The following is a 24,771-nucleotide window of genomic DNA, read 5'->3' as shown; positions in this document are numbered from 1 at the left end:
ATGTTATAGACACCACAGTCTGACTGTAATTGTAGTGTAGTTTTTATTAATGGGCAACCCCTTAAATAGTAAAAATTGTAACCAACAACAACATTATTAAAATTTTTAGTGAGCACACACTGGCACAATTAGTCTGTCCATCCTGGTCGCTTTTGACCATAGCATGTGACTGCTCCAGGCAATTACTGGCTGTTGAAGGCCACTACTATGACCTTTGATTGTCTGCAGCAAGCACATGTTTTGGTCAGAAGCAAAAAGGAAGGACATATTAATTGTGAAGCAGTTTTATTTGGTGGGACAACCCCTTGAACAAAATAGCAGCATTATAGAAAAAAAAAATAGAATTTCATAGCTTCTGGATGTATGCAGAGTCAACGCGAATGAGCTTTAATATGGGGATCTTCAATTTTCTTGTTAAATCTAAGGGGATTCTCTCTTCATCACTCTCATCTTCTTCACTCTCCTCTTTGTCACTCTCCTCTTTGTCACTCTCCTCTTTGTCACTCTCCTCTTTGTCACTCTCCTCTTTGTCACTCTCCTCTTTGTCACTCTCCTCTTTGTCACTCTCCTCTTCGTCACTCTCCTCTTCGTCACTCTCCTCTTCGTCACTCTCCTCGTGTCTTGTCCAAGTTGTCATTTGTGCAGTTCTTTAGGGAAGACATAAAAGACAAATTACGACAATAGTTACTTTTTAATTCCCAATCAAATAGCATAATTGTTGGCTGTCTAACCGCTGCCAAACATGTGGGGCAGCCAAGGGAACAGTCACCGCTTGCATCCTGATTCCATGAACAATCAACATGGCCTGGCTCACATGATGGTTGCTACAAGAACCATGATGCCATCGCTCACTGTGTCTTGACCACATTGCATGTTTAGCAGCTGTTAGACAGCCTAGTCAACCAATCAGATTGCCAGAGGTCTGGTTAAAAATCTGACCAGACTTCTAGTGTCCTTGAGATGTGGAGTCAATGGGGGTGCTCGCCAGCAGGCAGGGTTTCTGGCCAATTGCTTGAGTTCCCCTGTTGACTACTATTATACTTATTACTCAAGTCGAGCCAGTACGAGCAGCATGCCTGCTTTTTTTGAGTAACAAGTACACAGCCCCTTTCTGGATTGATCACACCCAATGGCAGTACTCAGATAATCCCAATGTCCAGACAACACTCACGTATACTTCAGAATATATTTGGAAATAGGCTAATGGATACATAACAATGTAGGAAGTTCAACTACCGTCTTTCCCCGAAAATAAGACCTACCCCGAAAATAAGCCCTAGCTTGATTTTCGGGCATTTTTGGAGTAGGGCTTAAATATAAGCCCTACTCGGAAAATAAGCCCTAGGACTTATTTTCGGGGAAACGCGGCTAACCCCAATTCCCCCTCCCTCTGGGTCCATTAAAAAACAACAAAAACAAAACATTACCTGTCTCTGCTCCGGCCGCTGACAAGCTCCGCCGCTCCCACGCTGCAGCAGTTAAGACGTCACTGCTGAGCGCCCGGCCACCTGCAAGGTCCGCTGTTTGGCCCGCCTAGCCTCACTGAATTCCAGGCGACTCACCCGCACACATCGCCCTGCCTCCAAGCTCCGCCGCTCAGCCTGCCCAGTATCCTTCCAGCCCAGGCGGCTCACCCGCACACATCGCCCCACCGCCAAGCTCCGCCGCTCAGCCTGCCAGGTATCCTTCCTGCCCAGGCGGCTCACCCGCACACATCTTCCCGCCGCTCAGCCTGCCCAGTATCCTTCCAGCCCAGACGGCTCACCCACAAGCGCCTGGCCGCCGGCTCTCCCCACCTCTGCCCCACAGTTAAGAGCGGGGGGGTGCATATGAGCTACTGTGGGACACAAGGCTGTGGGGGACATGGAGGCTGCTGTGAGACACAAGGCTGTGGGGGAAATGGAGGCTGCTGTGGGACACAAGACTGTGGAGGACATTGGGCTGCTGTGGGACACAAGGCTGTAGGGGACATGGAGGCTGCTGTAGGACACAAGGCTGTGGGGGACATGGAGGCTGTGGGGGACATGGAGGCTGTTGTGAGGATCAGCTGTTGTGGGGGACACTGAGGCTGCTGGGGGGGACGATAGGGAGACACAGACTGTTGGGGATGACAGGGGAGACCTGTCCGTGTTTCTCTGAAAATAAGACCTACCCAAAAATAAGCCCTAGCCTTTTTTTTGTAGGGATAAATAATATAAGACACTGTCTTATTTTCGGGGAAACACGGTACATACAACTCAAACATTCAATCCCCCAAATAACATTATGCTTAGTGTGAAAGATACTATGTTAGTCATGAGACTGGATGTTTGTTGTATGGTGGTGGGCTTCCTATTTTTTTTGTTGTATCCAATATCCTCTCCTGGACTGTTGCCCCAAAGCACAGTGAACAATTAAAGTGGTTTAATGCCTTGAATGCTTACCTAGAGTCACTCCTTTCCCCCAATTCCATGTGCCTCATTGACCTTGTTTGAATTCGATGTGGTGGTGATTCTGCCTCCCTGAAATAGTAGATTATTATAGAACCTTATCGTGCATGAATACATTTATTAGGGAACAATTTTATGGTACACTCACCGTCTAACTCCAAAATCTATGGGGATTCCCTCTTCACTCTCATCTTCATTTGTCTCAGTGCTGCTTAGTTTAGCTCTTTAGGGGATACATAAAAAGCAAAGCATTACAATAGGATTATTACAAAAGGATTACAAATCGGACATTTCTCTTCGCACAAAGTACCTTGAGGTGTTGGATTGGGGTGCATCAGTGGATTCAACTGCTCTCCTTACAAGCTTGATTGCTTTGCACATGTCTGCCATTGTTTTTTGGCGGTAGGATCTTTCTGCTGTATCATTAGAGTGTGCCAGATACCTGGCAAATAATTTTTGCTGAATATCATCATACTGTGTTAATGTCCATGTTTCACAAACCACCCTCATCTTCTGGCTTGTAATATTTGGAAGTTTATATCTAGAATGGAACAAAAAATAAAACAATCACAATGAATCAACAATAAAAAGGTGTTTTATGCATGTAGTGCCATGTATTTATTACTAGTGATGAGCGAGCAGCTGGAAGTTCGTCAGAACGAATAGTTCGTTTAAAACGATTTTTTTTAAACGAACTATTCGTCCAAAAAACGAACTGTAACGAACCTCAATAAATCACGTATATACACGATTACCGTGTGTAAATCGCGTATATATGCGATTACAATGTGTAAATTGCGTATATATGCGATTATGGAGGTGCCAGCGCTCAGCGCTTCCCTAGTAACCAGGGTGGTTACTAGGGAAGCGCTTGTGCAGAGGATGGAACACACAGCGTTCCATCCTCTGCTTTAGCATCGCTTCCATGGTAACCATCCTGGTTACCAGGGAAGCGCTAGTGCAGAGGATGCGCTTCCCTAGTAACCAGAGTGGTTACTAGGGAAGCGCGCGGTAGCAGCAGCGGGGTTGTTACATGTGTCCCCCGGTGTCTGCGCCGCTCGCTTCTGCCCTGTGTGAGTTCTCCGAATTCGGAGAATTCACACAGGGCAGAAGCGAGCGGTGCAGACACCGGGGGACACATGTAACAACCCCGCTGCTGCTGCCGCTGGCTTCCCTGGTAACCACCCTGGTTACCAGGGAAGCCAGAGCCCGTAAGAGCGCTCCATCCCGCGGCATATACAGGCTATATTATAGCCTGTATATGCCGCGGGGGAGCGCTGTTAAGGGGAGCGCTATTAATAGCTATGCGCTAGCGCTTCCCTAGTAACCAGGGTGGTTACTAGGGAAGCCAGTGGTAGCTCCTGCTACCGTACGCTTCCCTGGTAACCCCTTTGGTTACTAGGGAAGCGCTAGCGCATAGCTATTAATAGCGCTCCCCTTAACAGCGCTCCCCCCGCGGCATATATGCCGCGGGGGGAGCGCTGTTATACTTTTTTTCTTTTTAAGAAAAAAATGAATACAGATACGAATAATTTATTGCTATTCGTATCTGTATTCGTTTTGAACGAATAGTCACTATTCGTTACGAATAATGAATAGTGACGAACCGTTCAGCTCATCACTATTTATTACCTCTCGTGGTAGCGCCTTAAATCATTTGACACATTATAGATGGTCTTTCCTGTTGTAGAGATGAAAAAATTGTTGGATGGCTCATGCATCTGTACTAATTTAGGCCTTACATTGTTGAAGTACACGCTGAACCACTGAAAAAAACAAAACAAAAAACAAACTGATAAATCTCATGAAAGGTAACCCTTACGCAGGTTTGTGCTGTTATGGTGAAAAGTAACCCCCCTCCGTCCCCATTCCGAATTTTAAAGGGTTGGGGTTAGACAAACACAAAAATCCTACGTTTTCTTCAGTCTCATCCAAGACAAATGTAGCCACTTGTTGTGTTGCAGTTTTGTGCTGTTTCACCCCAACAACTATAAACGTTTCATCATCAAAGGTGAGACGAGATCTTTCTATCCACTCCGAAACCTGTGAAACAATACACGTACAAATTTGAGAAAGCATATGTGTAATTGTATTTTTTTTTCCTTACAGAGGGGGAGGTTACTCACTGTCATATTTTTCACTACACCTGGTCGTTGAAGGTGCTTTAATATTAAGACAGCTTCCAAATAATACAAGACTTCTAGTTGATATTCGTCATAATTGATTCCAGATTTGACTGCTTGGATAGCACGTAAAAATGATGGCCTGGCCATGTCAAGAATCTTTCGACATTGAGCTGGGGTCTTTTTTTCAGCTTTAAAGTTGTCATATCTAAAGTGAAAGGTTAAACATAATATAATGCCTAGCCTGTCCATTATATATAAAAAAACCCAGATAAACATTATCTCAGGACTCACCTTTTGCTGACAACTTCACTAGAAATTCCTTTGGACAATGTGACTCGAAGGTCCTTCGTCACGGATTTAAAATGTTTGACAGCTGAATACATCGCTGGATCCTCATTCGCCAGGTTTGTAGCTCTCATGTGAAAATTCAGGTACCTTCGCAAGTTCTTCAAATAGTTAAAGGCCGTCTGGTGCGCCAGATTAAGGTCCCGCAGTTTGATAAAGAAGGATCTGGACTTTTCGATCTGCATCACAAAGTCCAGGGTCACCTTATTTGGATCCATGAAGTGCAGAAATCTTGAAACGTTTTGAACCTCTTGGCGGTACTTGTTAACGTTCAAGTCTTTTTGTAAATAAAAAGCAAATCTCTTTAAAACAGGATCCTTCAGCGAATGGTGAAGATACATGCCCTCTTCCTTCATGCGTTTCCTGCTCTCCACAGTCCATTTGTAATGTAGAACTCTATATAATATTAGAGGAATGAACAAGAGATGAGATACAGAACACTTTACAACTATTGAGAGAACAGGTGTGTATATATATATACACTCACCTCTGTATATCATCATTAGAGTTGTCACTAGGTTGTGATGAGCCAACTAAGGGATCTTCTACACAGGATTGTTCTTCATCCAAACTGGCAGCAGCAGGCAACTCCTCATCTCGGACAGTCCTGTAAATCCCAAAAGGCAACATGGGTTCACCATTCACTTTATTGCTGCACATGAATTGAGCACAGCCGCAACGTTTTTCTTTTATTTTGCTAATGTATATACATGTATGTACGGACCTTTCTCCATTCTCACCCTCTCCAGGTTCCTCAGGGGCTATGGGATCCTGTGTAGGTGCTTGGTCTTCATCCATTGGGCTGGTGGCAATTAAAGATCCTTCATCTCGGACAGTCCTGTAAATCCCAAAAAGGCAACATGGGCTCACCATTCACTTTATTGCTGCACATGAAATGAGCACAGCCGCAACTTTTTTATTTTATTTTGCTAATGTATATACATGTATATACGGACCTCTCGCCATTCTCACTCTCTCCAGGTTCCTCAGGGGCTATGGGATCCTGTGTAGGTGCTTGGTCTTCATCCATTGGGCTGGTGGCAATTAAAGATCCTTCATCTTGGACAGTCCTGTAAATCCCAAAAAGGCAACATGGACTCACCATTCACTTCATTGCTGCACATGAATTGAGCACAGCAGCAACTTTTTTCTTTTGCTAATGTATATACGGACCTCTCTCCATTCTCACACTCTCCAGGTTTCTCAGAGGCTACGGGATCCTGTGTAGGTGCTTGGTCTTCATCCATTGGGATGGTGACGATTAAAGATCCCTCATCTCGGACAGTCCTGTAAATCCCAAAAAGACAACATAGGCTTACGAGTGACTTCTAACTTTTTAAACGCAGTAATACCAGAGATTAATACCAAGTCAGGGATTCCATGTGTGCGACCCCCACCTATCACTCACTTAGAGAGCGAGAAAAAGGAGAGAGAGAAAGAAAGACAGGAGAATGACACAGAGAGAGAGAATGAGCGAGAGAATGAGCGAGAGAACGAGAGAGAGAGAATGAGCGAGAGAACGAGAGAGAGAGAATGAGCGAGAGAACGAGAGAGAGAGAATGAGCGAGAGAACGAGAGAGAGAGAATGAGAACGAGAGAGAGAATGAGAGAGAGGGAGAACAAGAGAGAGAGGCGCTATCTGGGGCAGAATAGGGGGTGCTATCTGGGGCACAATAGGGGGTGCTATCTGGGACACAATAGGGGGCGCTGTCTGGGGCACAATAGGGGGCGCTCTCTGGGGCACAATAGGGGGCGCTATCTGAGGCACAATAGGGGGTGCTATCGGACATTGTTAAGATTTCAATGTGTATTTAAATTTGGCGACTAAAAATTTCACTTGGCTCCTAACTTCTTCAGGTTAGGAGCCAATGGCCACTAGGGAAATATTTTAGTCTGGAGCCCTGGATAGTCAATGGCTGAAGGGCAGTGGAAGATGGGAAATGAAAAAAATAATAATTAATTTTTTTTAGGGGCAAATAATTTTGTCCCTAATTTTTTTTTTAAGGTGATAGGTGCGCTTTAAGTATATAGACTGACCTCTCTCCAGTACCATACTCATCAGGTACTAAGGAATTATCCATAGATTCTTTGTCTTTATCCATTATGCCGGTAGCAGTTGAAGGATAATCAACTTGGACACTCCTGTAAATTATAAAATACAATATGATAGAGAGGGAGTCAAGTGTAAGTATAAGCTTTGCAGATATAATGACACGGAGATTGACAAAGTTGGGACATACTGATCTGCAGTTGGCTTGTCGTAGATGTGAAATCCTTTATCTTCCAGGAAGGAGACAACATTCTCTAAAGATCTAAGAGACATTATATCTCCATAGCGAATGCTGGTTCCACTGGAAGCAATCTTCATAAGGCAATTCCTCGCAAATGACAAAGCTTCTTCCACAGAGTAAGGATCATCCTTCAAACACTGCCTCTTCAGGTGGGTAGACAGTGTTAGTTTCACCGTATTACAGACTGGGCACGTCATTGGAGTCCTGAATTGACTGTTTAAAAAATGTCATGATTAGGCCGGATTCACATGACCGTGATTTTTGGCGGCCGTTTTTTCACGGGTCCGTGACCCTTTATGAGCTGAAAAAATCATGGCCGTGTGTCTATTTATATCTCCCCGCTACTCACGGCTCTGTGAATAGCCGGGAGAGAAAAAAAAAGTTTTGAAAGTTTACAAAACTTTTTTTTTCTGTGTACTAAACTTTATTTAAAAGTTAACAGCACTTTCAGCAAAGTTTAACATTGCCGACAGTGTTTGAAACTTGCTATAAAGTCGACACAACTTTAAGCAAAGTTGTGCAACTTTGTTGCAAGTTCCAAAACTTTGTAGGGAAATCACGGGCGCTCCGTGCGTTCACGGAAATATAGGACAAGTCTTATATTTCTTTGCGGACGCTAAAAAGCCGGTGACATTACGGTGTTAATGCACCCTCCGTGATTTTTCCTGCAACAATGCTTTTTCAATGGGGAGGCTCATTTACATAAACGGAGCTTCACTGCCGTGATGAATACGGCTGTGAAAATCACGTTCATGTGAATATAGCCTCAGTGAAAGCTTAAGATAAAATAATCCTTAAGGCTAGGTTCACACTAGGCGGATTTACTGCGGATTGTCCGCCCGTCGGATCTGCTGCGGATATTTAACCCGGGACAAACCATTGTGAGCAATGAAAAACCTTCATTTTCTTGTTCACACTGGTTTGCGGATTTTTCCGTGCGGATTTGTCTGCATGTGCGGATTTGGCGCCCGCAGCATGTTGTTGTCGCCGCCGGATCAGTTGCGAATCTCCGGCGGTGGCAATACATTGCAAAAATCCGCACTAAAATTCCGCACGTAAATACGCAGCAAAAAAAAGTGATGCGTATTTACGTGAGGAATTTCAGCGGACATTCCGAGCGGACAATCCGACGTAAATACGCCTAGTGTGAACCTAGCCTTAATCGTCCCACCATGGGGAAAATTCAGTGTGTTACACCAGCAAACATAATACATGTACATATACAGATAATACTTCAGTAAATAGGGTTATTTGCACCCTTATATCTAAGCAGCCATAAAGGGACATTAACATTTTTGAGTCACAAACCTCTTACACTCTTGATCGATTCAAGACCTTCCCCAAGGTTCTGAGCACATAGGCTGTGTGAAAGTGACGCTTTCTCGCCAAGTTATAGGGGTAAACTTGTGCCACCAATGTTAGCTCAATGTTAGCCTATGACTGCATTTTACCCCCCCCCAATATCTCAGCGGCCATAAGGGGTAGAGGAGCCTAAATTTTCGGGTCCCACACTTCTCCACCCCTCGATCGATTCAACACCCTCCCCGAGGTTTTGGGCCCCATATTTTTCAACGAGGAGCCCCAGTATGAAGTATCGCATTCAAATTGCCAAGTGGGGATATCTGGCAGCAAAAAGGCAATACATCCGCATTCGGCAATTTTCCTTTAGCACCTGATTAGTTCCAAATGGGGATTCCAGACGGCAGCAGGCAGTGAATCCCCATTCAGCAGTTTTCTATTACAACCTATGAGAGCTTTTTACACTTCGATATCTCAGCAGCCATAAGTGGTAGGAGCGTCTAAATATTTGGGGCACGCACTTCTTCGCCCCTCGATCGATCTGAGACCCTCCCCGAGGTTCTGGGCCCCATATTTTTCAACGAGGAGCCCCCGTATGAAGTATCGCATTGAAATTGCCAAGTGGGGATATCTGGCAGCAAAAAGGCAATACATCCGCATTCGGCAATTTTCCTTTAGCACCTGATTAGTTCCAAATGGGGATTCCAGACGGGAACAGGCAGTGAATCCCCATTCAGCAGTTTTCTATTACAACCTATGAGAGCTTTTTACACTTCGATATCTCAGCAGCCATAAGTGGTAGGAGCGTCTAAATATTTGGGGCATGCACTTCTTCTCCCCTCGATCGATCTGAGACCCTCCCCGAGGTTCTGGGCTCCATATTTTTCAACGAGGAGCCCGCGTATGAAGTATCGCATTGAAATTGCCAAGTGGGGATATCTGGCAACAAAAAGGCAATACATCTGCATTCGGCAATTTTCCTTTAGCACCTGATTAGTTCCAAATGGGGATTCCAGACGGGAGCAGGCAGTGAATCCCCATTCAGCAGTTTTACATTACAAGAGGGCTGGTTCTTTTTTAACTTTCGGGGTCCCCTGATCGGCATCTGGGCATGCTAGCGGGGCGCACGAGGTGGCGTTGGAAAGCTTAGGACCTGCTCTGGGCTTGATAACAGGTCCTGGTGCCGAGAAATACTCCCCTGGAATTTTTTACCCTTTATAGCGTGTACACAGCCTGTATGTCTTCACCCCTCGATCGATTTGAGACGCTCCCCGGGGTTCTGGGCCCCATATTTTTCAACGAGGAGCCCCCGTATGAAGTATCGCATTGAAATTGCCAAGTGGGGATATCTGGCAGCAAAAAGGCAATACATCCGCATTCGGCAATTTTCCTTTAGCACCTGATTAGTTCCAAATGGGGATTCCAGACGGGAACAGGCAGTGAATCCCCATTCAGCAGTTTTCTATTACAACCTATGAGAGCTTTTTACACTTCGATATCTCAGCAGCCATAAGTGGTAGGAGCGTCTAAATATTTGGGGCATGCACTTCTTCTCCCCTCGATCGATCTGAGACCCTCCCCGAGGTTCTGGGCTCCATATTTTTCAACGAGGAGCCCCCATATGAAGTATCGCATTGAAATTGCCAAGTGGGGATATCTGGCAACAAAAAGGCAATACATCCGCATTCGGCAATTTTCCTTTAGCACCTGATTAGTTCCAAATGGGGATTCCAGACGGGAGCAGGCAGTGAATCCCCATTCAGCAGTTTTACATTACAAGAGGGCTGGTTCTTTTTTAACTTTCGGGGTCCCCTGATCGGCATCTGGGCATGCTAGCGGGGCGCACGAGGTGGCGTTGGAAAGCTTAGGACCTGCTCTGGGCTTGATAACAGGTACTGGTGCCGAGAAATACTCCCCTGGAATTTTTTACCCTTTATAGCGTGAACACAGCCTGTATGTCTTCACCCCTCGATCGATTTGAGACGCTCCCCGGGGTTCTGGGCCCCATATTTTTCAACGAGGAGCCCCCGTATGAAGTATCGCATTGAAATTGCCAAGTGGGGATATCTGGCAGCAAAAAGGCAATACATCCGCATTCGGCAATTTTCCTTTAGCACCTGATTAGTTCCAAATGGGGATTCCAGACGGGAACAGGCAGTGAATCCCCATTCAGCAGTTTTCTATTACAACCTATGAGAGCTTTTTACACTTCGATATCTCAGCAGCCATAAGTGGTAGGAGCGTCTAAATATTTGGGGCACGCACTTCTTCGCCCCTCGATCGATCTGAGACCCTCCCCGAGGTTCTGGGCTCCATATTTTTCAACGAGGAGCCCCCGTATGAAGTATCGCATTGAAATTGCCAAGTGGGGATATCTGGCAGCAAAAAGGCAATACATCCGCATTCGGCAATTTTCCTTTAGCACCTGATTAGTTCCAAATGGGGATTCCAGACGGGAACAGGCAGTGAATCCCCATTCAGCAGTTTTCTATTACAACCTATGAGAGCTTTTTACACTTCGATATCTCAGCAGCCATAAGTGGTAGGAGCGTCTAAATATTTGGGGCACGCACTTCTTCGCCCCTCGATCGATCTGAGACCCTCCCCGAGGTTCTGGGCTCCATATTTTTCAACGAGGAGCCCCCGTATGAAGTATCGCATTGAAATTGCCAAGTGGGGATATCTGGCAGCAAAAAGGCAATACATCCGCATTCGGCAATTTTCCTTTAGCACCTGATTAGTTCCAAATGGGGATTCCAGACGGGAACAGGCAGTGAATCCCCATTCAGCAGTTTTCCATTACAACCTATGAGAGCTTTTTACCCTTCGATATCTCAGCAGCCATATAAGTGGTAGGAGCGTCTAAATATTTGGGGCACGCACTTCTTCGCCCCTCGATCGATCTGAGACCCTCCCCGAGGTTCTGGGCTCCATATTTTTCAACGAGGAGCCCCCGTATGAAGTATCGCATTGAAATTGCCAAGTGGGGATATCTGGCAGCAAAAAGGCAATACATCCGCATTCGGCAATTTTCCTTTAGCACCTTACTAGTTCCAAATGGGGATTCCAGACGGGAACAGGCAGTGAATCCCCATTCAGCAGTTTTCTATTACAACCTATGAGAGCTTTTTACACTTCGATATCTCAGCAGCCATAAGTGGTAGGAGCGTCTAAATATTTGGGGCACGCACTTCTTCGCCCCTCGATCGATCTGAGACCCTCCCCGAGGTTCTGGGCTCCATATTTTTCAACGAGGAGCCCCCGTATGAAGTATCGCATTGAAATTGCTAAGTGGGGATATCTGGCAGCAAAAAGGCAATACATCCGCATTCGGCAATTTTCCTTTAGCACCTGATTAGTTCCAAATGGGGATTCCAGACGGGAACAGGCAGTGAATCCCCATTCAGCAGTTTTCCATTACAACCTATGAGAGCTTTTTACCCTTCGATATCTCAGCAGCCATATAAGTGGTAGGAGCGTCTAAATATTTGGGGCACGCACTTCTTCGCCCCTCGATCGATCTGAGACCCTCCCCGAGGTTCTGGGCTCCATATTTTTCAACGAGGAGCCCCCGTATGAAGTATCGCATTGAAATTGCCAAGTGGGGATATCTGGCAGCAAAAAGGCAATACATCCGCATTCGGCAATTTTCCTTTAGCACCTGATTAGTTCCAAATGGGGATTCCAGACGGGAACAGGCAGTGAATCCCCATTCAGCAGTTTTCTATTACAACCTATGAGAGCTTTTTACACTTCGATATCTCAGCAGCCATAAGTGGTAGGAGCGTCTAAATATTTGGGGCATGCACTTCTTCTCCCCTCGATCGATCTGAGACCCTCCCCGAGGTTCTGGGCTCCATATTTTTCAACGAGGAGCCCCCATATGAAGTATCGCATTGAAATTGCCAAGTGGGGATATCTGGCAACAAAAAGGCAATACATCCGCATTCGGCAATTTTCCTTTAGCACCTGATTAGTTCCAAATGGGGATTCCAGACGGGAGCAGGCAGTGAATCCCCATTCAGCAGTTTTACATTACAAGAGGGCTGGTTCTTTTTTAACTTTCGGGGTCCCCTGATCGGCATCTGGGCATGCTAGCGGGGCGCACGAGGTGGCGTTGGAAAGCTTAGGACCTGCTCTGGGCTTGATAACAGGTCCTGGTGCCGAGAAATACTCCCCTGGAATTTTTTACCCTTTATAGCGTGAACACAGCCTGTATGTCTTCACCCCTCGATCGATTTGAGACGCTCCCCGGGGTTCTGGGCCCCATATTTTTCAACGAGGAGCCCCCGTATGAAGTATCGCATTGAAATTGCCAAGTGGGGATATCTGGCAGCAAAAAGGCAATACATCCGCATTCGGCAATTTTCCTTTAGCACCTGATTAGTTCCAAATGGGGATTCCAGACGGGAACAGGCAGTGAATCCCCATTCAGCAGTTTTCTATTACAACCTATGAGAGCTTTTTACACTTCGATATCTCAGCAGCCATAAGTGGTAGGAGCGTCTAAATATTTGGGGCACGCACTTCTTCGCCCCTCGATCGATCTGAGACCCTCCCCGAGGTTCTGGGCTCCATATTTTTCAACGAGGAGCCCCCGTATGAAGTATCGCATTGAAATTGCCAAGTGGGGATATCTGGCAGCAAAAAGGCAATACATCCGCATTCGGCAATTTTCCTTTAGCACCTGATTAGTTCCAAATGGGGATTCCAGACGGGAACAGGCAGTGAATCCCCATTCAGCAGTTTTCTATTACAACCTATGAGAGCTTTTTACACTTCGATATCTCAGCAGCCATAAGTGGTAGGAGCGTCTAAATATTTGGGGCACGCACTTCTTTGCCCCTCGATCGATCTGAGACCCTCCCCGAGGTTCTGGGCTCCATATTTTTCAACGAGGAGCCCCCGTATGAAGTATCGCATTGAAATTGCCAAGTGGGGATATCTGGCAGCAAAAAGGCAATACATCCGCATTCGGCAATTTTCCTTTAGCACCTGATTAGTTCCAAATGGGGATTCCAGACGGGAACAGGCAGTGAATCCCCATTCAGCAGTTTTCCATTACAACCTATGAGAGCTTTTTACCCTTCGATATCTCAGCAGCCATATAAGTGGTAGGAGCGTCTAAATATTTGGGGCACGCACTTCTTCACCCCTCGATCGATCTGAGACCCTCCCCGAGGTTCTGGGCTCCATATTTTTCAACGAGGAGCCCCCGTATGAAGTATCGCATTGAAATTGCCAAGTGGGGATATCTGGCAGCAAAAAGGCAATACATCCGCATTCGACAATTTTCCTTTAGCACCTGACTAGTTCCAAATGGGGATTCCAGACGGGAACAGGCAGTGAATCCCCATTCAGCAGTTTTCTATTACAACCTATGAGAGCTTTTTACACTTCGATATCTCAGCAGCCATAAGTGGTAGGAGCGTCTAAATATTTGGGGCACGCACTTCTTCGCCCCTCGATCGATCTGAGACCCTCCCCCACCCTGGGAGAACCACCTTAGTGATCATGGTATCTCCCCTGCCAGGTAAGTATGAGTTGGGGCCCGCCGGTCCGACGAGCGGCCCTCCGACGCAGCTCTCCAACATCGCGGAGTCTCGTGCCCGAAGGGGAGGGGGTGTCTTGGCGTAGGGCGCAGGCCGCCCGGAGGCTCGTTGAGTGGGAGGCGCTGGCTGGCGCCCGGTCCAACCCCCACGGGGCAGGCCGAGCTCGACTGAGTCCCAAGCCGTCCAAGATGCCCAGCAGCAGCCAGAGTCATTTGCATGTAGGGCCATTGGCTCCACCCCAGCCTCGCTCACGCCGCTGCTCCCACCCGGGGAACATGCAGACAGCTCCAGCTCCAGCTGCTGCTGCTGCTGCTGCCGCCCCCCTCCTCCTCCCGGCCCAGTGGCCAAGTGAATAAGACGCAGGCGAGCTGATCAATCCCCACCAGCCCAGGGAGCCCCAAAAGGGCCAAAGGCAGCAAGGAACAGACAAGCCAAGCAAAAAGACACACAGCGATGCACGGAAGTTGTGGCAGGCCTCCCCCACAAGGGGGAGCCAAAGGCCACAACTGACGCCGCTTTGAGCTGCTCCAAAGTATTCTAGCTCTGGCAACAGGTGTGACGTGCGGCTCTGCCAGAGCACGTTTCTTTCGGTGGGTCGGCTTCTGTCTTTGACCAGAGGAAATCAGGGGAAAGCGCGAACGCAGTCCCCCACTACCACAAATTATGCAGTCGAGTTTCCCGCATTTGGGGAAATCGCAGGGGTCAGCACACCCGGAGTGCAATGGATGAGCCTCACCCTGGGAGAACCACCTTAGTGATCATGGTATCTCCCCTGCCAGGTAAGTATGAGTTGGGGCCCGCCGGTCCGACGAGCGGCCCTCCGACGCAGCTCTCCAACATCGCGGAGTCTCGTGCCCGAAGGGGAGGGGGTGTCTTGGCGTAGGGCGCAGGCCGCCCGGAGGCTCGTTGAGTGGGAGGCGCTGGCTGGCGCCCGGTCCAACCCCCACGGGGCAGGCCGAGCTCGACTGAGTCCCAAGCCGTCCAAGATGCCCAGCAGCAGCCAGAGTCATTTGCATGTAGGGCCATTGGCTCCACCCCAGCCTCGCTCACGCCGCTGCTCCCACCCGGGGAACATGCAGACAGCTCCAGCTCCAGCTGCTGCTGCTGCTGCTGCCGCCCCCCTCCTCCTCCCGGCCCAGTGGCCAAGTGAATAAGACGCAGGCGAGCTGATCAATCCCCACCAGCCCAGGGAGCCCCAAAAGGGCCAAAGGCAGCAAGGAACAGACAAGCCAAGCAAAAAGACACACAGCGATGCACGGAAGTTGTGGCAGGCCTCCCCCACAAGGGGGAGCCAAAGGCCACAACTGACGCCGCTTTGAGCTGCTCCAAAGTATTCTAGCTCTGGCAACAGGTGTGACGTGCGACTCTGCCAGAGCACGTTTCTTTCGGTGGGTCGGCTTCTGTCTTTGACCAGAGGAAATCAGGGGAAAGCGCGAACGCAGTCCCCCACTACCACAAATTATGCAGTCGAGTTTCCCGCATTTGGGGAAATCGCAGGGGTCAGCACACCCGGAGTGCAATGGATGAGCCTCACCCTGGGAGAACCACCTTAGTGATCATGGTATCTCCCCTGCCAGGTAAGTATGAGTTGGGGCCCGCCGGTCCGACGAGCGGCCCTCCGACGCAGCTCTCCAACATCGCGGAGTCTCGTGCCCGAAGGGGAGGGGGTGTCTTGGCGTAGGGCGCAGGCCGCCCGGAGGCTCGTTGAGTGGGAGGCGCTGGCTGGCGCCCGGTCCAACCCCCACGGGGCAGGCCGAGCTCGACTGAGTCCCAAGCCGTCCAAGATGCCCAGCAGCAGCCAGAGTCATTTGCATGTAGGGCCATTGGCTCCACCCCAGCCTCGCTCACGCCGCTGCTCCCACCCGGGGAACATGCAGACAGCTCCAGCTCCAGCTGCTGCTGCTGCTGCTGCTGCCGCCCCCCTCCTCCTCCCGGCCCAGTGGCCAAGTGAATAAGACGCAGGCGAGCTGATCAATCCCCACCAGCCCAGGGAGCCCCAAAAGGGCCAAAGGCAGCAAGGAACAGACAAGCCAAGCAAAAAGACACACAGCGATGCACGGAAGTTGTGGCAGGCCTCCCCCACAAGGGGGAGCCAAAGGCCACAACTGACGCCGCTTTGAGCTGCTCCAAAGTATTCTAGCTCTGGCAACAGGTGTGACGTGCGGCTCTGCCAGAGCACGTTTCTTTCGGTGGGTCGGCTTCTGTCTTTGACCAGAGGAAATCAGGGGAAAGCGCGAACGCAGTCCCCCACTACCACAAATTATGCAGTCGAGTTTCCCGCATTTGGGGAAATCGCAGGGGTCAGCACACCCGGAGTGCAATGGATGAGCCTCACCCTGGGAGAACCACCTTAGTGATCATGGTATCTCCCCTGCCAGGTAAGTATGAGTTGGGGCCCGCCGGTCCGACGAGCGGCCCTCCGACGCAGCTCTCCAACATCGCGGAGTCTCGTGCCCGAAGGGGAGGGGGTGTCTTGGCGTAGGGCGCAGGCCGCCCGGAGGCTCGTTGAGTGGGAGGCGCTGGCTGGCGCCCGGTCCAACCCCCACGGGGCAGGCCGAGCTCGACTGAGTCCCAAGCCGTCCAAGATGCCCAGCAGCAGCCAGAGTCATTTGCATGTAGGGCCATTGGCTCCACCCCAGCCTCGCTCACGCCGCTGCTCCCACCCGGGGAACATGCAGACAGCTCCAGCTCCAGCTGCTGCTGCTGCTGCTGCCCCCCTCCTCCTCCCGGCCCAGTGGCCAAGTGAATAAGACGCAGGCGAGCTGATCAATCCCCACCAGCCCAGGGAGCCCCAAAAGGGCCAAAGGCAGCAAGGAACAGACAAGCCAAGCAAAAAGACACACAGCGATGCACGGAAGTTGTGGCAGGCCTCCCCCACAAGGGGGAGCCAAAGGCCACAACTGACGCCGCTTTGAGCTGCTCCAAAGTATTCTAGCTCTGGCAACAGGTGTGACGTGCGGCTCTGCCAGAGCACGTTTCTTTCGGTGGGTCGGCTTCTGTCTTTGACCAGAGGAAATCAGGGGAAAGCGCGAACGCAGTCCCCCACTACCACAAATTATGCAGTCGAGTTTCCCGCATTTGGGGAAATCGCAGGGGTCAGCACACCCGGAGTGCAATGGATGAGCCTCACCCTGGGAGAACCACCTTAGTGATCATGGTATCTCCCCTGCCAGGTAAGTATGAGTTGGGGCCCGCCGGTCCGACGAGCGGCCCTCCGACGCAGCTCTCCAACATCGCGGAGTCTCGTGCCCGAAGGGGAGGGGGTGTCTTGGCGTAGGGCGCAGGCCGCCCGGAGGCTCGTTGAGTGGGAGGCGCTGGCTGGCGCCCGGTCCAACCCCCACGGGGCAGGCCGAGCTCGACTGAGTCCCAAGCCGTCCAAGATGCCCAGCAGCAGCCAGAGTCATTTGCATGTAGGGCCATTGGCTCCACCCCAGCCTCGCTCACGCCGCTGCTCCCACCCGGGGAACATGCAGACAGCTCCAGCTCCAGCTGCTGCTGCTGCTGCTGCCGCCCCCCTCCTCCTCCCGGCCCAGTGGCCAAGTGAATAAGACGCAGGCGAGCTGATCAATCCCCACCAGCCCAGGGAGCCCCAAAAGGGCCAAAGGCAGCAAGGAACAGACAAGCCAAGCAAAAAGACACACAGCGATGCACGGAAGTTGTGGCAGGCCTCCCCCACAAGGGGGAGCCAAAGGCCACAACTGACGCCGCTTTGAGCTGCTCCAAAGTATTCTAGCTCTGGCAACAGGTGTGACGTGCGGCTCTGCCAGAGCACGTTTCTTTCGGTGGGTCGGCTTCTGTCTTTGACCAGAGGAAATCAGGGGAAAGCGCGAACGCAGTCCCCCACTACCACAAATTATGCAGTCGAGTTTCCCGCATTTGGGGAAATCGCAGGGGTCAGCACACCCGGAGTGCAATGGATGAGCCTCACCCTGGGAGAACCACCTTAGTGATCATGGTATCTCCCCTGCCAGGTAAGTATGAGTTGGGGCCCGCCGGTCCGACGAGCGGCCCTCCGACGCAGCTCTCCAACATCGCGGAGTCTCGTGCCCGAAGGGGAGGGGGTGTCTTGGCGTAGGGCGCAGGCCGCCCGGAGGCTCGTTGAGTGGGAGGCGCTGGCTGGCGCCCGGTCCAACCCCCACGGGGCAGGCCGAGCTCGACTGAGTCCCAAGCCGTCCAAGATGCCCAGCAGCAGCCAGAGTCATTTGCATGTAGGGCCATTGGCTCCACCCCAGCCTCGCTCACGCCGCTGCTCCCACCCGGGGAACATGCAGACAGCTCCAGCTCCAGCTGCTGCTGCTGCTGCTGCCGCCCCCCTCCTCCTCCCGGCCCAGTGGCCAAGTGAATAAGACGCAGGCGAGCTGATCAATCCCCACCAGCCCAGGGAGCCCCAAAAGGGCCAAAGGCAGCAAGGAACAGACAAGCCAAGCAAAAAGACACACAGCGATGCACGGAAGTTGTGGCAGGCCTCCCCCACAAGGGGGAGCCAAAGGCCACAACTGACGCCGCTTTGAGCTGCTCCAAAGTATTCTAGCTCTGGCAACAGGTGTGACGTGCGGCTCTGCCAGAGCACGTTTCTTTCGGTGGGTCGGCTTCTGTCTTTGACCAGAGGAAATCAGGGGAAAGCGCGAACGCAGTCCCCCACTACCACAAATTATGCAGTCGAGTTTCCCGCATTTGGGGAAATCGCAGGGGTCAGCACACCCGGAGTGCAATGGATGAGCCTCACCCTGGGAGAACCACCTTAGTGATCATGGTATCTCCCCTGCCAGGTAAGTATGAGTTGGGGCCCGCCGGTCCGACGAGCGGCCCTCCGACGCAGCTCTCCAACATCGCGGAGTCTCGTGCCCGAAGGGGAGGGGGTGTCTTGGCGTAGGGCGCAGGCCGCCCGGAGGCTCGTTGAGTGGGAGGCGCTGGCTGGCGCCCGGTCCAACCCCCACGGGGCAGGCCGAGCTCGACTGAGTCCCAAGCCGTCCAAGATGCCCAGCAGCAGCCAGAGTCATTTGCATGTAGGGCCATTGGCTCCACCCCAGCCTCGCTCACGCCGCTGCTCCCACCCGGGGAACATGCAGACAGCTCCAGCTCCAGCTGCTGCTGCTGCTGCTGCCGCCCCCCTCCTCCTCCCGGCCCAGTGGCCAAGTGAATAAGACGCAGGCGAGCTGATCAATCCCCACCAGCCCAGGGAGCCCCAAAAGGGCCAAAGGCAGCAAGGAACAGACAAGCCAAGCAAAAAGACACACAGCGATGCACGGAAGTTGTGGCAGGCCTCCCCCACAAGGGGGAGCCAAAGGCCACAACTGACGCCGCTTTGAGCTGCTCCAAAGTATTCTAGCTCTGGCAACAGGTGTGACGTGCGGCTCTGCCAGAGCACGTTTCTTTCGGTGGGTCGGCTTCTGTCTTTGACCAGAGGAAATCAGGGGAAAGCGCGAACGCAGTCCCCCACTACCACAAATTATGCAGTCGAGTTTCCCGCATTTGGGGAAATCGCAGGGGTCAGCACACCCGGAGTGCAATGGATGAGCCTCACCCTGGGAGAACCACCTTAGTGATCATGGTATCTCCCCTGCCAGGTAAGTATGAGTTGGGGCCCGCCGGTCCGACGAGCGGCCCTCCGACGCAGCTCTCCAACATCGCGGAGTCTCGTGCCCGAAGGGGAGGGGGTGTCTTGGCGTAGGGCGCAGGCCGCCCGGAGGCTCGTTGAGTGGGAGGCGCTGGCTGGCGCCCGGTCCAACCCCCACGGGGCAGGCCGAGCTCGACTGAGTCCCAAGCCGTCCAAGATGCCCAGCAGCAGCCAGAGTCATTTGCATGTAGGGCCATTGGCTCCACCCCAGCCTCGCTCACGCCGCTGCTCCCACCCGGGGAACATGCAGACAGCTCCAGCTCCAGCTGCTGCTGCTGCTGCTGCTGCTGCTGCTGCCCCCCTCCTCCTCCCGGCCCAGTGGCCAAGTGAATAAGACGCAGGCGAGCTGATCAATCCCCACCAGCCCAGGGAGCCCCAAAAGGGCCAAAGGCAGCAAGGAACAGACAAGCCAAGCAAAAAGACACACAGCGATGCACGGAAGTTGTGGCAGGCCTCCCCCACAAGGGGGAGCCAAAGGCCACAACTGACGCCGCTTTGAGCTGCTCCAAAGTATTCTAGCTCTGGCAACAGGTGTGACGTGCGGCTCTGCCAGAGCACGTTTCTTTCGGTGGGTCGGCTTCTGTCTTTGACCAGAGGAAATCAGGGGAAAGCGCGAACGCAGTCCCCCACTACCACAAATTATGCAGTCGAGTTTCCCGCATTTGGGGAAATCGCAGGGGTCAGCACACCCGGAGTGCAATGGATGAGCCTCACCCTGGGAGAACCACCTTAGTGATCATGGTATCTCCCCTGCCAGGTAAGTATGAGTTGGGGCCCGCCGGTCCGACGAGCGGCCCTCCGACGCAGCTCTCCAACATCGCGGAGTCTCGTGCCCGAAGGGGAGGGGGTGTCTTGGCGTAGGGCGCAGGCCGCCCGGAGGCTCGTTGAGTGGGAGGCGCTGGCTGGCGCCCGGTCCAACCCCCACGGGGCAGGCCGAGCTCGACTGAGTCCCAAGCCGTCCAAGATGCCCAGCAGCAGCCAGAGTCATTTGCATGTAGGGCCATTGGCTCCACCCCAGCCTCGCTCACGCCGCTGCTCCCACCCGGGGAACATGCAGACAGCTCCAGCTCCAGCTGCTGCTGCTGCTGCTGCCGCCCCCCTCCTCCTCCCGGCCCAGTGGCCAAGTGAATAAGACGCAGGCGAGCTGATCAATCCCCACCAGCCCAGGGAGCCCCAAAAGGGCCAAAGGCAGCAAGGAACAGACAAGCCAAGCAAAAAGACACACAGCGATGCACGGAAGTTGTGGCAGGCCTCCCCCACAAGGGGGAGCCAAAGGCCACAACTGACGCCGCTTTGAGCTGCTCCAAAGTATTCTAGCTCTGGCAACAGGTGTGACGTGCGGCTCTGCCAGAGCACGTTTCTTTCGGTGGGTCGGCTTCTGTCTTTGACCAGAGGAAATCAGGGGAAAGCGCGAACGCAGTCCCCCACTACCACAAATTATGCAGTCGAGTTTCCCGCATTTGGGGAAATCGCAGGGGTCAGCACACCCGGAGTGCAATGGATGAGCCTCACCCTGGGAGAACCACCTTAGTGATCATGGTATCTCCCCTGCCAGGTAAGTATGAGTTGGGGCCCGCCGGTCCGACGAGCGGCCCTCCGACGCAGCTCTCCAACATCGCGGAGTCTCGTGCCCGAAGGGGAGGGGGTGTCTTGGCGTAGGGCGCAGGCCGCCCGGAGGCTCGTTGAGTGGGAGGCGCTGGCTGGCGCCCGGTCCAACCCCCACGGGGCAGGCCGAGCTCGACTGAGTCCCAAGCCGTCCAAGATGCCCAGCAGCAGCCAGAGTCATTTGCATGTAGGGCCATTGGCTCCACCCCAGCCTCGCTCACGCCGCTGCTCCCACCCGGGGAACATGCAGACAGCTCCAGCTCCAGCTGCTGCTGCTGCTGCTGCCGCCCCCCTCCTCCTCCCGGCCCAGTGGCCAAGTGAATAAGACGCAGGCGAGCTGATCAATCCCCACCAGCCCAGGGAGCCCCAAAAGGGCCAAAGGCAGCAAGGAACAGACAAGCCAAGCAAAAAGACACACAGCGATGCACGGAAGTTGTGGCAGGCCTCCCCCACAAGGGGGAGCCAAAGGCCACAACTGACGCCGCTTTGAGCTGCTCCAAAGTATTCTAGCTCTGGCAACAGGTGTGACGTGCGGCTCTGCCAGAGCACGTTTCTTTCGGTGGGTCGGCTTCTGTCTTTGACCAGAGGAAATCAGGGGAAAGCGCGAACGCAGTCCCCCACTACCACAAATTATGCAGTCGAGTTTCCCGCATTTGGGGAAATCGCAGGGGTCAGCACACCCGGAGTGCAATGGATGAGCCTCACCCTGGGAGAACCACCTTAGTGATCATGGTATCTCCCCTGCCAGGTAAGTATGAGTTGGGGCCCGCCGGTCCGACGAGCGGCCCTCCGACGCAGCTCTCCAACATCGCGGAGTCTCGTGCCCGAAGGGGAGGGGGTGTCTTGGCGTAGGGCGCAGGCCGCCCGGAGGCTCGTTGAGTGGGAGGCGCTGGCTGGCGCCCGGTCCAACCCCCACGGGGCAGGCCGAGCTCGACTGAGTCCCAAGCCGTCCAAGATGCCCAGCAGCAGCCAGAGTCATTTGCATGTAGGGCCATTGGCTCCACCCCAGCCTCGCTCACGCCGCTGCTCCCACCCGGGGAACATGCAGACAGCTCCAGCTCCAGCTGCTGCTGCTGCTGCTGCCGCCCCCCTCCTCCTCCCGGCCCAGTGGCCAAGTGAATAAGACGCAGGCGAGCTGATCAATCCCCACCAGCCCAGGGAGCCCCAAAAGGGCCAAAGGCAGCAAGGAACAGACAAGCCAAGCAAAAAGACACACAGCGATGCACGGAAGTTGTGGCAGGCCTCCCCCACAAGGGGGAGCCAAAGGCCACAACTGACGCCGCTTTGAGCTGCTCCAAAGTATTCTAGCTCTGGCAACAGGTGTGACGTGCGGCTCTGCCAGAGCACGTTTCTTTCGGTGGGTCGGCTTCTGTCTTTGACCAGAGGAAATCAGGGGAAAGCGCGAACGCAGTCCCCCACTACCACAAATTATGCAGTCGAGTTTCCCGCATTTGGGGAAATCGCAGGGGTCAGCACACCCGGAGTGCAATGGATGAGCCTCACCCTGGGAGAACCACCTTAGTGATCATGGTATCTCCCCTGCCAGGTAAGTATGAGTTGGGGCCCGCCGGTCCGACGAGCGGCCCTCCGACGCAGCTCTCCAACATCGCGGAGTCTCGTGCCCGAAGGGGAGGGGGTGTCTTGGCGTAGGGCGCAGGCCGCCCGGAGGCTCGTTGAGTGGGAGGCGCTGGCTGGCGCCCGGTCCAACCCCCACGGGGCAGGCCGAGCTCGACTGAGTCCCAAGCCGTCCAAGATGCCCAGCAGCAGCCAGAGTCATTTGCATGTAGGGCCATTGGCTCCACCCCAGCCTCGCTCACGCCGCTGCTCCCACCCGGGGAACATGCAGACAGCTCCAGCTCCAGCTGCTGCTGCTGCTGCTGCCGCCCCCCTCCTCCTCCCGGCCCAGTGGCCAAGTGAATAAGACGCAGGCGAGCTGATCAATCCCCACCAGCCCAGGGAGCCCCAAAAGGGCCAAAGGCAGCAAGGAACAGACAAGCCAAGCAAAAAGACACAGAGCGATGCACGGAAGTTGTGGCAGGCCTCCCCCACAAGGGGGAGCCAAAGGCCACAACTGACGCCGCTTTGAGCTGCTCCAAAGTATTCTAGCTCTGGCAACAGGTGTGACGTGCGGCTCTGCCAGAGCACGTTTCTTTCGGTGGGTCGGCTTCTGTCTTTGACCAGAGGAAATCAGGGGAAAGCGCGAACGCAGTCCCCCACTACCACAAATTATGCAGTCGAGTTTCCCGCATTTGGGGAAATCGCAGGGGTCAGCACACCCAGAGTGCAATGGATGAGCCTCACCCTGGGAGAACCACCTTAGTGATCATGGTATCTCCCCTGCCAGGTAAGTATGAGTTGGGGCCCGCCGGTCCGACGAGCGGCCCTCCGACGCAGCTCTCCAACATCGCGGAGTCTCGTGCCCGAAGGGGAGGGGGTGTCTTGGCGTAGGGCGCAGGCCGCCCGGAGGCTCGTTGAGTGGGAGGCGCTGGCTGGCGCCCGGTCCAACCCCCACGGGGCAGGCCGAGCTCGACTGAGTCCCAAGCCGTCCAAGATGCCCAGCAGCAGCCAGAGTCATTTGCATGTAGGGCCATTGGCTCCACCCCAGCCTCGCTCACGCCGCTGCTCCCACCCGGGGAACATGCAGACAGCTCCAGCTCCAGCTGCTGCTGCTGCTGCTGCTGCCCCCCTCCTCCTCCCGGCCCAGTGGCCAAGTGAATAAGACGCAGGCGAGCTGATCAATCCCCACCAGCCCAGGGAGCCCCAAAAGGGCCAAAGGCAGCAAGGAACAGACAAGCCAAGCAAAAAGACACACAGCGATGCACGGAAGTTGTGGCAGGCCTCCCCCACAAGGGGGAGCCAAAGGCCACAACTGACGCCGCTTTGAGCTGCTCCAAAGTATTCTAGCTCTGGCAACAGGTGTGACGTGCGGCTCTGCCAGAGCACGTTTCTTTCGGTGGGTCGGCTTCTGTCTTTGACCAGAGGAAATCAGGGGAAAGCGCGAACGCAGTCCCCCACTACCACAAATTATGCAGTCGAGTTTCCCGCATTTGGGGAAATCGCAGGGGTCAGCACACCCGGAGTGCAATGGATGAGCCTCACCCTGGGAGAACCACCTTAGTGATCATGGTATCTCCCCTGCCAGGTAAGTATGAGTTGGGGCCCGCCGGTCCGACGAGCGGCCCTCCGACGCAGCTCTCCAACATCGCGGAGTCTCGTGCCCGAAGGGGAGGGGGTGTCTTGGCGTAGGGCGCAGGCCGCCCGGAGGCTCGTTGAGTGGGAGGCGCTGGCTGGCGCCCGGTCCAACCCCCACGGGGCAGGCCGAGCTCGACTGAGTCCCAAGCCGTCCAAGATGCCCAGCAGCAGCCAGAGTCATTTGCATGTAGGGCCATTGGCTCCACCCCAGCCTCGCTCACGCCGCTGCTCCCACCCGGGGAACATGCAGACAGCTCCAGCTCCAGCTGCTGCTGCTGCTGCTGCTGCCGCCCCCCTCCTCCTCCCGGCCCAGTG

The 24,771-nt window shown here is 53.3% G+C and overlaps 2 protein-coding genes and 13 non-coding genes across 15 annotated transcripts; all 15 read right to left on the bottom strand.

Moving 5' to 3' along the window:
- Window positions 1-4,748, bottom strand: LOC141056351 (uncharacterized). Its single transcript, XM_073553104.1, has 7 exons — window positions 4,556-4,748; window positions 4,344-4,472; window positions 4,062-4,195; window positions 2,740-2,970; window positions 2,578-2,652; window positions 2,424-2,501; window positions 1-647 (listed from the first exon to the last, which is right to left on the bottom strand). The coding sequence occupies exons 1-7, from the start codon at window positions 4,700-4,702 to the stop codon at window positions 347-349; spliced, it is 1,095 nt and encodes a 364-aa protein (XP_073409205.1). The 5' UTR covers window positions 4,703-4,748; the 3' UTR covers window positions 1-346.
- A 94-nt stretch (window positions 4,749-4,842) lies between these two features.
- LOC141056396 (uncharacterized) lies at window positions 4,843-5,957 on the bottom strand. The gene is made up of 4 exons (XM_073553178.1): window positions 5,857-5,957; window positions 5,625-5,738; window positions 5,388-5,507; window positions 4,843-5,296 (listed from the first exon to the last, which is right to left on the bottom strand). The coding sequence occupies exons 1-4, from the start codon at window positions 5,928-5,930 to the stop codon at window positions 4,843-4,845; spliced, it is 762 nt and encodes a 253-aa protein (XP_073409279.1). The 5' UTR covers window positions 5,931-5,957.
- An 8,708-nt stretch (window positions 5,958-14,665) lies between these two features.
- Window positions 14,666-14,829, bottom strand: LOC141056427 (U1 spliceosomal RNA). The gene has a single exon (XR_012221651.1). It is a non-coding gene; the product is annotated as a U1 spliceosomal RNA (small nuclear RNA).
- Window positions 14,830-15,463: 634 nt separating this feature from the next.
- Window positions 15,464-15,627, bottom strand: LOC141056426 (U1 spliceosomal RNA). The gene has a single exon (XR_012221650.1). It is a non-coding gene; the product is annotated as a U1 spliceosomal RNA (small nuclear RNA).
- A 637-nt stretch (window positions 15,628-16,264) lies between these two features.
- On the bottom strand, window positions 16,265-16,428 carry LOC141056425 (U1 spliceosomal RNA). The gene has a single exon (XR_012221649.1). It is a non-coding gene; the product is annotated as a U1 spliceosomal RNA (small nuclear RNA).
- Window positions 16,429-17,059: 631 nt separating this feature from the next.
- Window positions 17,060-17,223, bottom strand: LOC141056423 (U1 spliceosomal RNA). Its single transcript, XR_012221648.1, has one exon. It is a non-coding gene; the product is annotated as a U1 spliceosomal RNA (small nuclear RNA).
- A 634-nt stretch (window positions 17,224-17,857) lies between these two features.
- Window positions 17,858-18,021, bottom strand: LOC141056422 (U1 spliceosomal RNA). The gene has a single exon (XR_012221647.1). It is a non-coding gene; the product is annotated as a U1 spliceosomal RNA (small nuclear RNA).
- Window positions 18,022-18,655: 634 nt separating this feature from the next.
- Window positions 18,656-18,819, bottom strand: LOC141056421 (U1 spliceosomal RNA). The gene has a single exon (XR_012221646.1). It is a non-coding gene; the product is annotated as a U1 spliceosomal RNA (small nuclear RNA).
- Window positions 18,820-19,453: 634 nt separating this feature from the next.
- On the bottom strand, window positions 19,454-19,617 carry LOC141056420 (U1 spliceosomal RNA). Its single transcript, XR_012221645.1, has one exon. It is a non-coding gene; the product is annotated as a U1 spliceosomal RNA (small nuclear RNA).
- A 643-nt stretch (window positions 19,618-20,260) lies between these two features.
- On the bottom strand, window positions 20,261-20,424 carry LOC141056419 (U1 spliceosomal RNA). The gene has a single exon (XR_012221644.1). It is a non-coding gene; the product is annotated as a U1 spliceosomal RNA (small nuclear RNA).
- A 634-nt stretch (window positions 20,425-21,058) lies between these two features.
- On the bottom strand, window positions 21,059-21,222 carry LOC141056417 (U1 spliceosomal RNA). The gene has a single exon (XR_012221642.1). It is a non-coding gene; the product is annotated as a U1 spliceosomal RNA (small nuclear RNA).
- Window positions 21,223-21,856: 634 nt separating this feature from the next.
- LOC141056416 (U1 spliceosomal RNA) lies at window positions 21,857-22,020 on the bottom strand. Its single transcript, XR_012221641.1, has one exon. It is a non-coding gene; the product is annotated as a U1 spliceosomal RNA (small nuclear RNA).
- A 634-nt stretch (window positions 22,021-22,654) lies between these two features.
- On the bottom strand, window positions 22,655-22,818 carry LOC141056415 (U1 spliceosomal RNA). The gene has a single exon (XR_012221640.1). It is a non-coding gene; the product is annotated as a U1 spliceosomal RNA (small nuclear RNA).
- A 634-nt stretch (window positions 22,819-23,452) lies between these two features.
- On the bottom strand, window positions 23,453-23,616 carry LOC141056655 (U1 spliceosomal RNA). The gene has a single exon (XR_012221858.1). It is a non-coding gene; the product is annotated as a U1 spliceosomal RNA (small nuclear RNA).
- A 634-nt stretch (window positions 23,617-24,250) lies between these two features.
- Window positions 24,251-24,414, bottom strand: LOC141056414 (U1 spliceosomal RNA). The gene has a single exon (XR_012221639.1). It is a non-coding gene; the product is annotated as a U1 spliceosomal RNA (small nuclear RNA).
- Window positions 24,415-24,771: the final 357 nt, after the last annotated feature.

Source organism: Dendrobates tinctorius, unplaced genomic scaffold (assembly GCF_039654945.1).
Source record: "Dendrobates tinctorius isolate UK_male_01 unplaced genomic scaffold, ASM3965494v1 ptg000197l, whole genome shotgun sequence".
Taxonomy (NCBI): domain Eukaryota; kingdom Metazoa; phylum Chordata; class Amphibia; order Anura; family Dendrobatidae; genus Dendrobates; species Dendrobates tinctorius.
The sequence above is the reverse complement of the archived record's forward strand: the minus strand, read 5'-3'. Positions and strand labels throughout refer to the sequence as shown.

Coding starts and splice junctions, on each gene's coding strand:
- LOC141056351 (XM_073553104.1), bottom strand. CDS start 4,702: ATGGCCAGGCCATCATTTTTACGTGCTATCCAAGCAGTCAAATCTGGA. Junction 4,196..4,343: donor TGGATGAGACTGAAGAAAAC/GTAGGATTTTTG, acceptor TGTTTTTTTCAG/TGGTTCAGCGTGTACTTCAA. Junction 2,971..4,061: donor TTAAGGCGCTACCACGAGAG/GTAATAAATAGT, acceptor GTTCCATTCTAG/ATATAAACTTCCAAATATTA.
- LOC141056396 (XM_073553178.1), bottom strand. CDS start 5,930: ATGGATGAAGACCAAGCACCTACACAGGATCCCATAGCCCCTGAGGAA. Junction 5,739..5,856: donor GAGAGTGAGAATGGCGAGAG/GTCCGTATATAC, acceptor TGGGATTTACAG/GACTGTCCGAGATGAAGGAT. Junction 5,508..5,624: donor GAGGGTGAGAATGGAGAAAG/GTCCGTACATAC, acceptor TGGGATTTACAG/GACTGTCCGAGATGAGGAGT.